This window comes from Mustela erminea, chromosome 8, assembly GCF_009829155.1.
Source record: "Mustela erminea isolate mMusErm1 chromosome 8, mMusErm1.Pri, whole genome shotgun sequence".
NCBI lineage: Eukaryota > Metazoa > Chordata > Mammalia > Carnivora > Mustelidae > Mustela > Mustela erminea.
The window spans coordinates 49290772-49305292 of NC_045621.1; the positions used below are offsets into that span (position 1 = coordinate 49290772).

Here is a 14521-nt window from a genome sequence, read left to right on the forward strand (position 1 = left end):
TTGATCAATTGGATGCAGAAAAGCCTATGAGGAGACCCAGCTGAAAATATCCGCAAACCCTAACTGACCAGTGGATGACTAACAATGAGGCGCAGTTACCAAACAGGGAGAATTCCGTAACTTGCCCTCCGCATCTTACCCCTTGAGAAACAGCCCCCACCCACCACCTCCTCGAAGACTGCCCTTCACCCCTGTGGTGTCTGAGGCAAACTTCTACCTCAGGTAGAATTCTTTTGCCTCAGGTGAATTCTTTCACCGCCAGGGCCACCAGCTTCCACCTGGTCATGGGCCCACATCTGGTCCCCCCATCTAGTTGAGAGACACCCCACTTAGGCACCACTCTGCCTCCTCCTCCCCCCACACCTATGCCATCAGCCCCCGTGACTGAGCAGATTCACTTCCGTTAATCTTCTGCAATCAGTAGTCAGAACACTTACTCCACCTTAGGGCCAGAGTACTGCTTGTCACTGAGTCCTTTCAATTTTCTCTCCATCTTTATTTAGCTCCAGTTTCTTCCACTTTTCAGGGAAATTTGGGTGTGGAGGGCTGAGGAAAGGCTCACTAATTTGCAAGGGGATGAAACTATTCCTTCTATATCTCTTTCATCTAAATTACGAATTACATTTATGCATTGATAGATTTAATCTCCTTGAAGGCAACAAAGAAGCCCTTTCAACCAATAAGAGATTTCAGTCTAGACTTTGAACAGGAAGCCAGTTAAAACAAAGATTTCTGGGAAGAAAGCTGCTCACCACCTTCCTTGTTCCAGAAAAAATCACCTGAATGACTCCTCTTAGTTATGCAAACATAAGGCAAATAGTTCTCACTGTCCTGGGAAAGGGGTAAGACCAGTCCTCCTTTTCTTTTTGTTTCATTTTCTTAAGATTAGGCAAAAGCTGCCTTAGCTGATTTGCTAAGCTAGTGCTAGTCACTAAGAGGAGTGGTTAGCTTGCACTTGGAATTTGGTGGGTATTCTGAGAGGAAAGGCATTAGGAAGTACTTAGTATATTATCCTGAATTTGTAGGTCTGTTTACAGGGCTAGCACTGACTCCCAGTATGAGACTTACAATTCATAAAATACATACTTTTCACTGGAAATGGAGAAGCAATTTTGTAGAAAGCACCAGTACCTCTGTGCCACTGAAAGGTAAATACTAATCTGAACCGGGAAGGAAGAAACCTGCCTGGCCATGTCTTAGGCCTTGAGGAACCCGGCGGGGGAAAGCTCCAAGAGAACAGAGTGAGCTGCTTCACTCTTCCCTGGAATAGGCCTATGCTCTGGGGTTTTCCTTAAAGATTAGCAGTGGGAAAAGGCTCAAGGTTATAGGGCTGGCAAACCTCTCACAGTCTGAAGAACATTAGCCTCCTTCAATGAATACAACGTGGTAGTTTGGGGCCCAGATAATTTTGGTAATAAAATGCTTCCCTACCCCACCTCCCCCCAAAGGGTTTGTTTCTCCCATTTGAATATATCTGTTTCTTAAATAAACCATTCTCTACTGATACTGCTTCATTTCTTATTTTAGGATATAAAATTATATGTTGCTAACGAAGGACTTAAATCCATGATTCCCCTGACCCAACTGGCCATTAAGAGATCACCTGTGAAGATTAAATAAAACAAAAACAAACAAAGAAACAAATAAAAACAGATTTCCAGGGCCAACATCAGGATAACTAGCTTCAGAATTCCAGGGTGGGCCAGGAAACCTATACTCCCCTGTGTTTATAAAGCACAGCCCGTCTCAGGCCATTATGGCTTTATAATTCATTGCTCAGAAGACAGTTGGGAGCTTCTTAAATTGCAGATCTCTGATATCACTGAAGATTAAAGCCAACAGGGGTATATCCTGGTGTATGAAAGACATCGTCCTTTCCTCCATTTTCAGAGTTATCCCTCACGGAGGAAGTAGGGTTAGATGGAGCGGTTGCTGAGGATGCCCGAGGTCAATCTGGTTAAGGAGCTTGACAATCCAGGTATGGATTATCTATTTTGTTCCTTCCAGATTCACACATACAGTTTACATCCATGTTAGAGGAGATTTTACAGGTTAAAATACTGTTTCGTTAACACAGATGCTACCATGTAAGAGTTCCTCAGTACCTCAAGTTCCCTCATGAAATCTATCTTTATTCTGATGCAGAAATCTGACCTCTGACTCAAACTTGCATTGCAGATGAATCCCTTCTCCTTTACTGGGCAAATCTGTGATTTGAAAAAGCCTACTTGGGTATTAATGGAAAGACTTCATGACTGGGGTCTATGAGTGATATTGCGATGAACGTCCTTACCTGGCTTGAAAGGTTCTTGACTTGCTGGGCATGAATGATCTCTGGAGTATCAACCACAGAAGTGAAATTGGCTTTTTCCATTTCTGCTAACTGCTTATACTTAATCTGCAAAAGAACACCCAACACTTAGGTAAATGTCTGCAATGTACATATTTGTTGATTTCATTTGAATATGAGGTGGTCAATATTTCTTTTCCAAAAGGATTCATTCATTTGAGGCTCAACATATAGTTTTTCCTCTTGCGCTTATAGCTTCGTACTAAAGAGTGAGATTCAGAAAGGTTGAGTCCTAGTTGTTGAAAGACTTACTATCTAGTTGGGCACAGGGGCTGGGGGAGAGAGAAAGAGTGGGAAAGGAGAGAGATGATCAACACGGAGTAAGGTATGGACTGTTTACATACCTAAGAGCTGGGAGCAGAACAAATAAGCAAAAGATAATGTGGGATGTTAAAAACTACCTTTTAAATTTAGATCCTGAGAGAAGGCAAAGAAAGAACTCCCCAAATGTCCTAAACAAGGAATTCTTGGTGCCGAATGGAGCTGTGGGTATTGACTAAGAAACCAGACCAGGATGTCTGAATCTGTCCTAGCTTCCAGCTCCCCAAATTCTACCCTTTGCTCTGAATGTCTTTTGTGGCTATAGACTCAGAAAGACAGATGAAAAAAAGGCCTCTGCTCCTTCTATCAGAATGGATTTCACCAGGTAGATATTTTTAAAGTGCCACTCTAGACAGAGTACTATTAATCAAGCAAGCAAAATAATAGAAAGACAACACTGTGACCTTGTAATCACTTTTATTCTTTTCTGTTCTTTTTTAAAAGGTTGACATGGAACAGTAGCACTGACCTGACTGGCAATATCAGTAGCATTCTTGGCCCTCATGAAGTCGGGAGTTTCATTGGCCATGGCATTCAGGCCTCTTCCTTTGACTTCTAGCTCCAAGTCTCTCTTATATTCTTTCTGTAGCAGCATTTAAAACAAGAGTTACCCAACTTCCACGATGAGGTAGTCAATGCACAAAGAGACTGTAAATCTATGTACTATACCACTATTTGGTTGCTAGTGTTCACCTTTGCTATTCCCCGTCAACATGTAAGGCTTCCTTTTGAACACTTTTAGCATTCTCTACTTAAAGTAAAAAGGACATTTTAAATCTGGTTTGCTATATAACTAGTCCTGAACTGAGGTGCATAACACTCCAGTGTGGTTTTTTAATTTAAATGAACACACCAAATGGTTCATGATCAAATCAAATCCTATTAGATAAATTAACAGATTACGACAGCCAATGGACACAAACTATAATATTAACTCACTGGAAACTGAGATATATTTTATTTAACAGTTAATAACCATGTTGGATATGGAATTTGAAATTCAAACTTCTATCTCTCTTCTTTCTCTTTTATTTTTTGTGTAACTTGGCTAGGGAGGAGAAGACGCTCTGATCCTACCTCGTTGAGGATCTGAGTGGCGTTCTTTGCTCTCAGCATGTCAGGCGTGTCTTCCATTTCACTGAGACCCTTCCCACGGATGCTTTCCTCTAGGTCTTTCCTGTATTCTTTCTGTATCACAAAACAAAAGCAACAACACTGACCAGAAAGCCTGGATCATTCCTCCTGGGTGAAGAGGAAAAACAAGCAAAGACAGAAAACAAAACAAAACCCTCCAGTTTTAAGTAGTGACAGTTTAGTGATTAAAGATATGATAAAGGTGGGGTATAAGCCTTATCGGTTGATATGAAATATCAAATAAGAAACTAGCACATTTTGTTAGGTATTCAGTTAAAAAATGAGAAGAATTAATGTGGGTAAGAGATTAGGTGGTAATACCAAACACATGTGAACCCAACTTGAAACCCGCAAAAGTTAGATGGTGATGAAAATGGCAGAAGGATCACACTGATGAGTGTCATTAGTGCAATTATTGGGATCAAGAGCGAAAGCAAAGACCACGTGGGCACTACCTCGCTGGCTATTTTGGTTGCATATTTGACATGTATTAAAGCTGGTGTGACCTCCAGGCCTGTCAGGTTTCTGCCTTTAATGGACTCTTCATAATCTCTCCTATATTCTTTCTAATGTGATTAAGAAGGAAACACAAATTTAAAAAAGAATCTTTATTACAACTTATTTCTCATACCTAGGAAGAAAAAAAAATTACAAGACAGTCCTTCATTGTATGACCCCTTAACTGGATCATAGTTTTGCTAAAGGTCACACGTTTGAAAGGCAGTCTGGTTGTTCTGGAAATATTTTGTTTACAACAAACAGCCTCAAGGAAACTCAGAATTTGAGAAGCCTTGTTGGGCTCCTCATTCATATGTCCAGCACTGCATCTGGGGCTGCCCCACTGTCTGCCTCATGGCAGGGAAGGACAGTGGAAGGAAGCCTGTGCCACCAAGACTCTGAATCCGCTGTCATCTCTTCTGAGGCAACAAGAGTTTACTTCTGAACTAAAAGTAAGAAAGGGGAAAGTAACACTGCAGAGGAAGAAGAGCCTGAGGGCACGAAATGCAAATTTGGCCTTTTTAATAATCATGACTTCTTATTTGTAATCTCTGAATAAAATGGCCAATGAAAACATGGAGAAATCCTAAGATTTTGTCCTCCACTGAGAGTCACAAGCTCCCCCATCTCCTCTCCAATCCCTGGTCTAGGATGTCTCATCCGGAGATTTAGAATAAATGCTAGAACTCCATTTTAATAATTTTTAATTTCGATAGAATTTTAAACTTACAGAAAAGTTGCAAGACTAGTACAAGGAACTTCCATAAACCCTTTACCCAGATTCACCAGTTTTATGAAGTTATGTTAAACTTTTGACTATTTGGCCTTCTTTACACCAGAAACCTTCACAAAGTACTACTTTATTAACAACCATTTATCTTTATGGTTGGGGATCTGCCCTACAGGGGAGAAGTAAAAAACAACCCAAAATAAGTCTGTTTCCTAATGAAAACAGACTTTCTAAAATTCAAAATAAGATTCCATTGTTCTCTGTCTTTGGTTAAAAAGGAAAAAAAAGAATTTTTTTTTTTAAAGATTTTATTTATTTATTTGACAGAGAGAAATCACAAGTAGATGGAGAGGCAGGCAGAGAGAGAGAGAGGGAAGCAGGCTCTCTGCTGAGCAGAGAGCCCGATGCGGGACTCGATCCCAGGACTCCGAGATCATGACCTGAGCCGAAGGCAGCGGCTTAACCCACTGAGCCACCCAGGCGCCCCGGAAAAAAAAGATTTTTTAAAGATACTTGTGCTTACATTTCTAATATAGGAAATATGGCATCTTGACATCTGATGTTTTGATAAACATCTTGATCATTACTCTTTTGTTTGGCCTGGGACTTCCTATTAAAAGTAATCTAAAGCCAAGGGTGGGTCTGTGCAGAGCGAACTTTTCATTTATCAAAGAAAAATTCATATTATATTCAATATAATTTCAGAGTTACTAGTCTGCTATGTTCTAATACTATGAAAATAAAAGAGTTGAAATAAAACATAGATGCTAAATATTTACTGTTTGGAACATTTAGTATAACTGAATCATAAGATTTGATATGGAAACATTTTAGTGAGCACATGAAAACAAGTTCCATCATCTACTACTTTTGGATAACAGAAAGCTGGATACATGTGTGTGAGCAGAGCTGGTCTTGAACAGCTTGATGGCATGTTTGTTGTGTGATGTGTTTCATAGGACTTACCCCACTTTGCATTTGCTGAGACTCTTTGGCAGTGATGTACGTTGGTGTTTCAAAGTCCAACATGGGCTTTCCTCGTTCCTTTTCATACTTTTCTTTGTATTTCACCTAGTGATAAAGAGGCTTATTAGACAGATCTCCTCCAGCCAATTCCCAGACAGAGACTAGTGTAGGGATAGTATTTTTTAACTGATATACTAGTCCACATGGTGGCATCTCATTGCCACTCAAAACAGGTTCTTATGTTTCAGATCTAGTACCTTTTTTGTTGTTGCATGGGAGAAAACACCCTTAAATCAAATTTGTGTTCAACTCAAGGAAACAAAAAAATCATCGCAGAAGAATCAGTTGAGAGACAGACCAAGGGAAGGAAATACATGGGGACCATCACCCATCTAAGAAGGTCGGCTGAGATCTGATAGGTGTAGATGTGAACACTGTAACTACAGCAACTGTCAATATTTCTGGGAAAGATCTCCAGTTTGTCTTTCCTGAGGACTTTTATCGGCGACCTGGGCTCTCTATTCGAGAGCTAACACAACTTTCTATGTCAAGAACAGGATCTAGGTCATAATCAGCCCCATATTCAATGTAGCCAATAGTAGTTCATATAAAAATGAGAACTAGTTTACCTGTCGACTGACTTACTAAGAAATCTGATGTTCTCAAAAGAGCCCCAGTGCTATTTTACAAATACAGTATCCTCATCCTTACAAATACAATGCCCCAATCCGAAGGAGGGTGAGGACATGCAATTAGGAGTGGGGGTGGCCCACAGATATTCAGAAATGGAAAGTCAGAGAGGCAGAGGCCCTTGTCCACACATCTTCATGGCAATGCTCAGTCTCCGCAGTCTTGCTGAAAATAGAAATCTGGGGGCACGGGCTGCTTCACAGTTGACATGAAGACACTTCTAGTAATTTTTCACTTTCTGTTAATGCCCAACAGGGAACCTAAATAATTCTGGTTATGTGACAGAGGAAGTCATGTGATAGTAAACTCTTTCTCTGAGTCCTTTCTTTTGAGAATCTTCATTATTTTACAAATTTTCGATTCTTTAAATACCCACAAATATTTCAATGGTAGATCTAATCATGTTACTTTTCTGCTCAAAATCCTCCAAAGGCTCTCTCCCATCATTGCAAGGTTTCCTAAGCTGGGGTGCAGTCTCATGAGGGAACAATTGGGGTTACTGCAAGGGGATTATCCCCCTCGTGGCATAATCTTTTTGCTTTCAGCCCATCAGTGATCTGAATAACACACACTGCATGCACAGGGACTATTTCTTCAATACGTGTTGATGCTGCTATTTATAGCATAAAATTTTGTTTCAAAATGCTGCTAAATTCCAAGCTCGCCTATATCCCTCAATATTTTCCTCCAGCAATCGTTACTAAAATTATTACTACCATTCTTAGGGGGCATTTATGAACATTTTTGACACTGTAGCTGAACGCACATCAGGAAACAGTCTGGACTGACTTACTATGCTCTGCAGCTCTGTGGCCTCCTTGAGATGAAGCTGCTCCAGGTTATCAGGTATCGTGTGGTAGTGGCCTTTACTCTTCTCATAGTTCTTCTTGTACTGGTACTGAGGGGAAGAAGGCACAAAGGCACATGCGTTGGAAAAGCTGCTCAGCATTTCGGTTTTTCCTCTTTAGGTTAGACATTTACACAGCAGCATTGTCAAGTCCACACTAAGAGCAGCAAACACTAAATGGGGGGTTACACAAATGTGTCAGAGGAGGAAGAGCCATGTCCAGAACTGCCCAGTTAATACCGGATGGCCAGTCCTTAGGTTATACGGCATATGCAAAGGAGGTGTGAAAAGTCAAAAGTGAAAGAAATTATTCCAAACCACAATTCTATGTTCTTCGAAGGAGGGAAGGGTTTAGTCAATTGGAAAATAAAAAGATTAAATATTCTAAGAACAAAAGCTTTTTCACATTCTGAGAGGTGTCACAATCCGTGGAGAGTTGGTAGACTAATGCCATAACCTGGAAGGATGCCTTCACATAAAAGAGCTTTCTCGTAAATCTGGTGTCTCGGGAGCAGAGAAGGAGATGTATGCGAGCTCAGCAAAGGAGTTCAGCTGCAAATGGGTGAAACATGCCGTTTCTACAGCAAACGACTAAGCTTACAGAACTGGCAAGGTGGCTGGTATTCAGCACATGATTCATTATCAGAGATTCCTTCATATCAGTCACAGGTTTATGAAGTTTCTTCAGGTCGGCCTTATATTTAACCTGCATGTGAGGGGGAAGAACGAAATCACATAAATAGGAACCGGCAGACAGCACCAATGGAAGCCATGTAAGAGATCCCATCCTGAAATAAATTCTGGAGCTCATGAAAAAAATGCACACACCTCGTTTGTAGTAACTACAAAGTGGAAAACAGCTCAAGTGTCCATAAACAGATGAATGGAGAAGTAAAATGTGGTGTATACACACAATGGGATATGATTTAGTCACAAGAAGAAATGCAATTCTGACAAGTGCTATGACAAGGATGAACCCTGAAAACATGATGCTAAGTGAAGTAAGGCAGAAAAACAAAGGACAATTACTGTATGGTCCCACTTAGAGAAGATTCTCTAGTAGGCAAATTCATTGAGACAGAAAATAGATTATAGAGGTAACGAGAGGCTGGGGGGAGAGAGGAAGGAGTTATAGCTTAATGGTTGTACAGTTTCTGTTTGGGGCGATGGAAATAATGGTGGCTGTTGGACAACACTGTGAATATAATCAATGCCACCAAACTGTACATTTTATTTATTTACTGATCTCTACACCCGTGGGGCTCGAACTTACAATGCCAAGATCAAGAGTGCTCTTCTGAGAGCACTCAATCATATGTTTAAAAATAGTTTAAAATGACAAATTCATGTTATATATTTTGCCACAATTAAAAAAAACATACCTCACTTGCGAGATTGTTAGCATCTTTCATGACTTTGTAGAGCTGGCTGTCTTTTGGATTGAATTTCGGTGTTTTGCCCTTCTCTTTGTTGAAATTTTCTCGGTATTTAACCTAATAGCAAATGCGAAACTCCAGATTATTTCTGAACATCAATTAATTTGAAAACTGAGAAATGGAGGAACTACAAATACAAAGAATATGTTATATATAAAGGGATCATATAACTTATGATCCACACTAGGATGCTTTTAAGAGTAAAAAAGAGCACAACCAATAGTTATGTTGGGGCAACAGGGAGTCAAGGGTAAGAATGAGTTCTATGGTATTCGCCTTGCACATTTTTATATTATTCAGAAGTAGGAAGATACTCATCTTTTTTTTTAATCAACCAACAAGTAATTTACTTTTTTATTTAAATTCAATTAGCCAACCTATAGTACATCTTAATGTAGTGTCCAATAATTTATCAGTTACATATTACCTCCAGTGCTCATTTCATCACAAATCATCTCTTTTTAGTGCAAAACAAAAGTAAGAGGAATAAGGGTAAAGGCTTCAGGCTATATTCAGTGATCTAATGATTTGGAGCCTTCTGACCCTAGTAGCCAGTGAAACCAAAGGCATTTTAGGTCACCTGTAAGGGAGTTTAAAGAGGGTTGTAAATGATCCAGAAGAGTGAGACATAAGGAATCTGTTAAATTAGGAGAATTTATTATAATTTTAAAGTAGTACTTTGGCTATATCATTCTGATTTTTTTTTTTTTAAGATTTTATTTATTTATTTGACAGACAAAGATCACAAGTACGTGGAGAGGCAGGCAGAGAGAGAGGAGGAAGCAGGGTCCCCGCTGAGCAGAGAGCCCGATGTGGGGCTCGATCCCAGGATTCTGGGATCATGACCTGAGCCGAAGGCAGCGGCTTTAACCCACTGAGTTACCCAGGCACCCCTCATTCTGATTTCTTAATCAAAGAAAAAAATTATGCCATTTTTTTGACATGCGGCAAAAAAATGGCATAATTTTTGAGTAAAAAAGAACAGAGCGTGTGGGGAAAGCTCTTCAATACGATTTTGATCTAGAAGAAAGAAGTGAGATGTTTTGCCATAATGATAAAAATAAGATTAAGTATACCTTTAGGATACAAAAAAGAATATGCAAAGGGCTAACTTTAAAAAATAAGCATAAATACCAGCTTACTCTACTAACAGCCACTCCAAATTTTAATATATTTTTAAAAAATTTCCAAGGTCATGCCATCATCAAGGTAAAAGCAAAGAAAAGATCTGATGTTGAAATTTTGAAGACTTTGCTGTTTTTGAAAATTGAGAGGCTTGCATTTCTAATCCTACATTAAACCTCAGATGTGGAGGCTTTACTTCCTCTGGAAGGCTTGTCTCAGGGACTGTAGCTTCTCAGTGTGACCCCAGCCCCAAAGGGGTTTCCCAGTGTGGGGCCTCCCCTTTCCTGACTTTGATGCCTGGCTGATACTTGATACTTGCTTAGAATAACTCAAAGGCCAAAGGAGAGGGTAGAGGCACAGGCTGCATCTTACGATGCTGTTGTGATGAGACATTTGAAGAAAACTAACGCACTCATCAGGGATGTAGGACTGACATCAGCAAGGTGACATCTCTTTTCCTTTTACTCATCTACTTTCTTAACCTCAGTCAGGGGACTGACCAAGTTACACTCTTTTCTGTTGATTTTGTGTTGAAATGTGTGGAATGCTATAGAACTTTCTTGAAAGATTTACTTCTGTGCACACTCATCCCCTCCCTCTGGAACATGCCGCTTGGAGTAGGAAGATAGAGTAGACGTGCTCGATAGAAAATGATGGAGTAGACTTGCTCAATAAATGTGATTTAATTGAATGAAAGGAAGAGAGCTGTCATGCCTATGTAAAATAGCTGAAGATGATGATTTACTGGAAAACTCAACAGCATGAGGCATTTCCCCTCAGCACCCTGGATATACTTTGATTACTTTTCACCCCAAACTGTCATTATTTATCTATGGAAATGAGGTTGGGGACATCCGTTCGCCCCCTTAGTTCTTAGCCTAGTCATGTAATCTATAGATGTTGAATGGCAGAATAAAAGTGACTGCATCTGGTTGGGTTCTAGAAGTTTTAAATTTCATGACACTTGCCTGTTAAATGCCCACAGGTGACTCAAGTGTGAATGCCACCCTTGGGATACAATCTCACTACCTGAGAAGAGGTGCCAGTAGGACCTCATAAGCCGATATTTCTCTTCCTGAAGACTGTTAAGCACTCAAATAGCTAGACACACACCCATAAGTGGAAAAGTGGAGAATGAGAAAGGCCTGAAGATCTCAGAGAGAAACAAGAGACAAGGTCCTTGCTAGACTTTTACAATCTAATTTTTCAAAGCTCAGCAGTGCTCTCCAAGACCCAGGATCTCTCTTGTTGCTACTTCTGCACTCCATGCTGGGAATCCCGACTTCCTGCAAGGTTTTTCATGTGAGAGCTGCCACATACCCATCTGGATTACCTGGCTGCTCAGCCTGGCTGCCTTCTTGGCCATTTCAATGTCTGGGCGACCGAGCATGCTTAACCCATGGCTGCCTTCCTTGCGGTGCTTGGCTCTGTACTCCACCTGAATCAAAGAAAACCGAGATGGGCAATACATTCTAAGAGGTGGGTGCCTTGTCATACTCCGTGGCCGTGACCTCTGGGGAGCAGGTGCATTTTCACCACACACGTACCTCACTGGCCTGTTTGGCTGCCTGCGTGGCCTTCTTGATGTCTGGCCGATCAGCCACTGTGGTGTAATGCAGGTTTTCCTTGGCATCTTTTTTGTATGCAACCTTTATTTGGAGAGAAAAGAATGTTTACTCATGTGGAAGATATGCTATCTTTGAAAAAGTCCTCATCAAGCACAAACAACCATTTTATTAAAACCAAACCAATTTTTTAAACCACCGTATTTTTTAAACTACCAGAGAGGGAAATTAGGAATACCACTGGATGGAACCAGCCCACTAGGCACCAAGTTGGGATCCACGGACTCAGCACGACTGTGGAGGGCGTGGACAGGGGAGCTTACATTGCTCTGCTTCTTGGCCACCTCCATAGCATGCTTCACGTCCGGGGGCTCCAGCATGATGGAGTAGTTGGATTTCCCTTTCTCCTTGACGAACTTCTTTTTGTAATTTGTCTAAATAGAGCCAGAATCACTTATGTGAGCACAGGAATCTGGGAAAAGAACTGGTTTACTTGAAGAACTGTGAGATCTCCATGAAAATCCATGGCTCCCCATCCCGGCGTCAGTCTGGAACCTGGATCTCTGACCCATACGCTAGCTCTTCCTTGTCCTGTCTGTCCTGGAGTCCAACACTTGAAACACAAGGCAATCTTGGGAGAACTGACCACAAGCAAATTAAACTCTTTCATTTCCCATTTCTAGCTTTAGAAAACATATGAAACCATAAAGGGCTCATAAAAATATAATAGCAAGATTATGAAAGCATTATTGATAAGGACAAAGTGGGCAGGGATTACTTAATTACAAAGTACTGATTTTACTTCTCTAAAACTGTTCAGCAGTTTTAACGATAGGAGCGGCCATTCTCAATCAGCAACGCTTCCTCCTTTTATTAACGCCAGGTTACTAACATCTTATATTGCAGATAACAAGTCCTATGGCAAAATGTCCATTTGTCATAGTTGCCATAATAGGAAACCTAATAAATACGGAGTCCTCCTTTAAAGCAGAATTGAAAATTCACACATAGGCACTAATGACGGTAAGGGTGAAGCGATGTACAGAAAAGCACTTAGAAGCAAAGAGGCAGCTCGCCCCAGATTTCCCTGGATTCTAAGGTACAGTGGTGCTGCTGCTGCCAAGAGGTCCTGGGGGCTGGTCACTTACGTCACTGACATTCTTGGTCACTTCCTTGACATGGATGGTGTCCCTGGTCTCTGGCAGTGTTGTGTACGATCCCTGGGCCAGGTGCTTCTTGACATAGTCCTTGTACTTGTTCTGAGAGAATCCACAGAGAGCCTGTTAGAGTGTGCACCTAGGGCATTAGCTCAAGAGGGAAGCAGAGCATATGTTGCTGGAAGGTTACCTCAGACACCAGATTGCTGACAGTCTTTGCCAGGAGGATCTGAGGAGTGTCAGGCACAGCATGGCAGGTTCCTCTTTCCTTGACATGTTTCTCTTTGTATTTCAGCTGCAGGGGTGAAAAAAAATATAGATTTAGCTCCTCTGGGTATCTGGTATATATTTACTCAGTCCCTGAGTCACTAGATAGAGCTGGGAAAACAGAATCACTGACACAGTAAGGACACTAAACTCAATAAAAGATCTGATGTTTGGAAATCTTGGGAACTATACAAAAAGACTTTCTTTCTTCCAAGTTGAGGCTTTAATGATGATCAAAATGGATCTCATGATGAATCTTTATACCCCTAGCCTTAGTTCAAAGGACCTTTTTTTTTTTTAAAGATTTATTTTTATTTTTATTTATTTATTTGACAGAGATCACAAGTAGGCAGAGTGGCAGGCAGAGAGAGAGGAAGGGAAGCAGGCTCCCTGCTGAGCAGAGAGCTCGATGCGGGACTTGATCCCAGGACCCTGAGATCATGACCTGAGCCGAAGGCAGCGGCCTAACCCACTGAGCCACCCAGGCGCCCTCAAAGGACTTTTGAATATGTCATTTGACGTGCTCCCGAATCCTGGGAGGAATTACTACTTCTCCTTTACAGATGAAGAAATGAAGAAAGAATGTGATCACTCAAAAACAAATGCTTCCTGGAGGCATCTGGGTGGCTCAGTGGGTTAAAGCCTCTGCCTTCAGCTCAGGTCATGATCCCAGAGTCCTGGGATCAAGCCCCTCATCGGGTTCTCTGCTCAGCAGGGAGCCTGCTTCCCTTCCTCTCTGCCTTCTTGTGATCTCTGACAAATAAATAAAATAAAAATATTTAAAAAAAAAAAACAAAAAACAAAAAACAAATGCTTCCTCATAGAATCCAGCCAGAACGTCAGCTCCCAATTCTCGATGTGTAAATGATCTCGCAGTGCAGTATACATGAGAATGGTCACCTGGATTTTCAAGCTTCCCCTGCCTGTCACCCTGCTCTGCCATGTCACTGGCACGCTCACCGGGGTAGGGTCGTATATCAGGACCTGCGCCTGAGCTCCTACACCAGCAGCCTCCTCTGTCCTTCCCTGGTGTCGCTGGGGACTGTGCCACTGAAGTGGGTTAGGTGTCATGGGAGGCACTGGATACTTACATCACTTTCTATTAAAGAATTCCTCAGGGCCAGCACCATGTCTTTATCATCAGTGACAGAAAGCTTGCAACCTTTGAGGAACTCTCGGTCCAGCTTATACTCAACCTGAAACAGAAGAAAGGCAAAGGAAGAAGCTGGCATTTACTGTAATCTGTAATTCTCCTTTTAAGGGTGCTAGGAAGACTGGCTACCAAAAAGGGGGCAGAGGCTTCCAGGCCCCTCACTGCATGCTGGGCTCCCCCTCTCCAGCCCTGTGGCCAGGACCAAGTCCTTCCCACATGCTCACCCCCAGTTCCTCCCCAGCCTCACTCAGGACTCTACACCCTAGTGCCTGTGCCCAGCTG

At 41.5% G+C, this 14521-nt stretch overlaps 1 protein-coding gene across 29 annotated transcripts in view; it reads right to left on the reverse strand.

Moving 5' to 3' along the window:
• Window positions 1-14521, reverse strand: part of NEB (nebulin) — a 207241-nt gene that overhangs the window by 20646 nt on the left and 172074 nt on the right. For all 29 annotated transcript variants that reach the window (XM_032355562.1, XM_032355564.1, XM_032355560.1 and 26 more), the window contains 14 exons: window positions 14178-14282; window positions 13010-13114; window positions 12811-12921; window positions 11986-12096; window positions 11645-11746; window positions 11431-11535; window positions 8919-9029; window positions 8138-8242; window positions 7483-7587; window positions 6000-6104; window positions 4261-4371; window positions 3749-3859; window positions 3141-3254; window positions 2294-2398 (listed from right to left, as the gene is read on the reverse strand). In XM_032355562.1, the coding sequence (XP_032211453.1) occupies window positions 2294-2398; window positions 3141-3254; window positions 3749-3859; window positions 4261-4371; window positions 6000-6104; window positions 7483-7587; window positions 8138-8242; window positions 8919-9029; window positions 11431-11535; window positions 11645-11746; window positions 11986-12096; window positions 12811-12921; window positions 13010-13114; window positions 14178-14282 (1506 nt within the window). The remainder of the gene's footprint in view (window positions 1-2293; window positions 2399-3140; window positions 3255-3748; window positions 3860-4260; window positions 4372-5999; window positions 6105-7482; window positions 7588-8137; window positions 8243-8918; window positions 9030-11430; window positions 11536-11644; window positions 11747-11985; window positions 12097-12810; window positions 12922-13009; window positions 13115-14177; window positions 14283-14521) is intronic.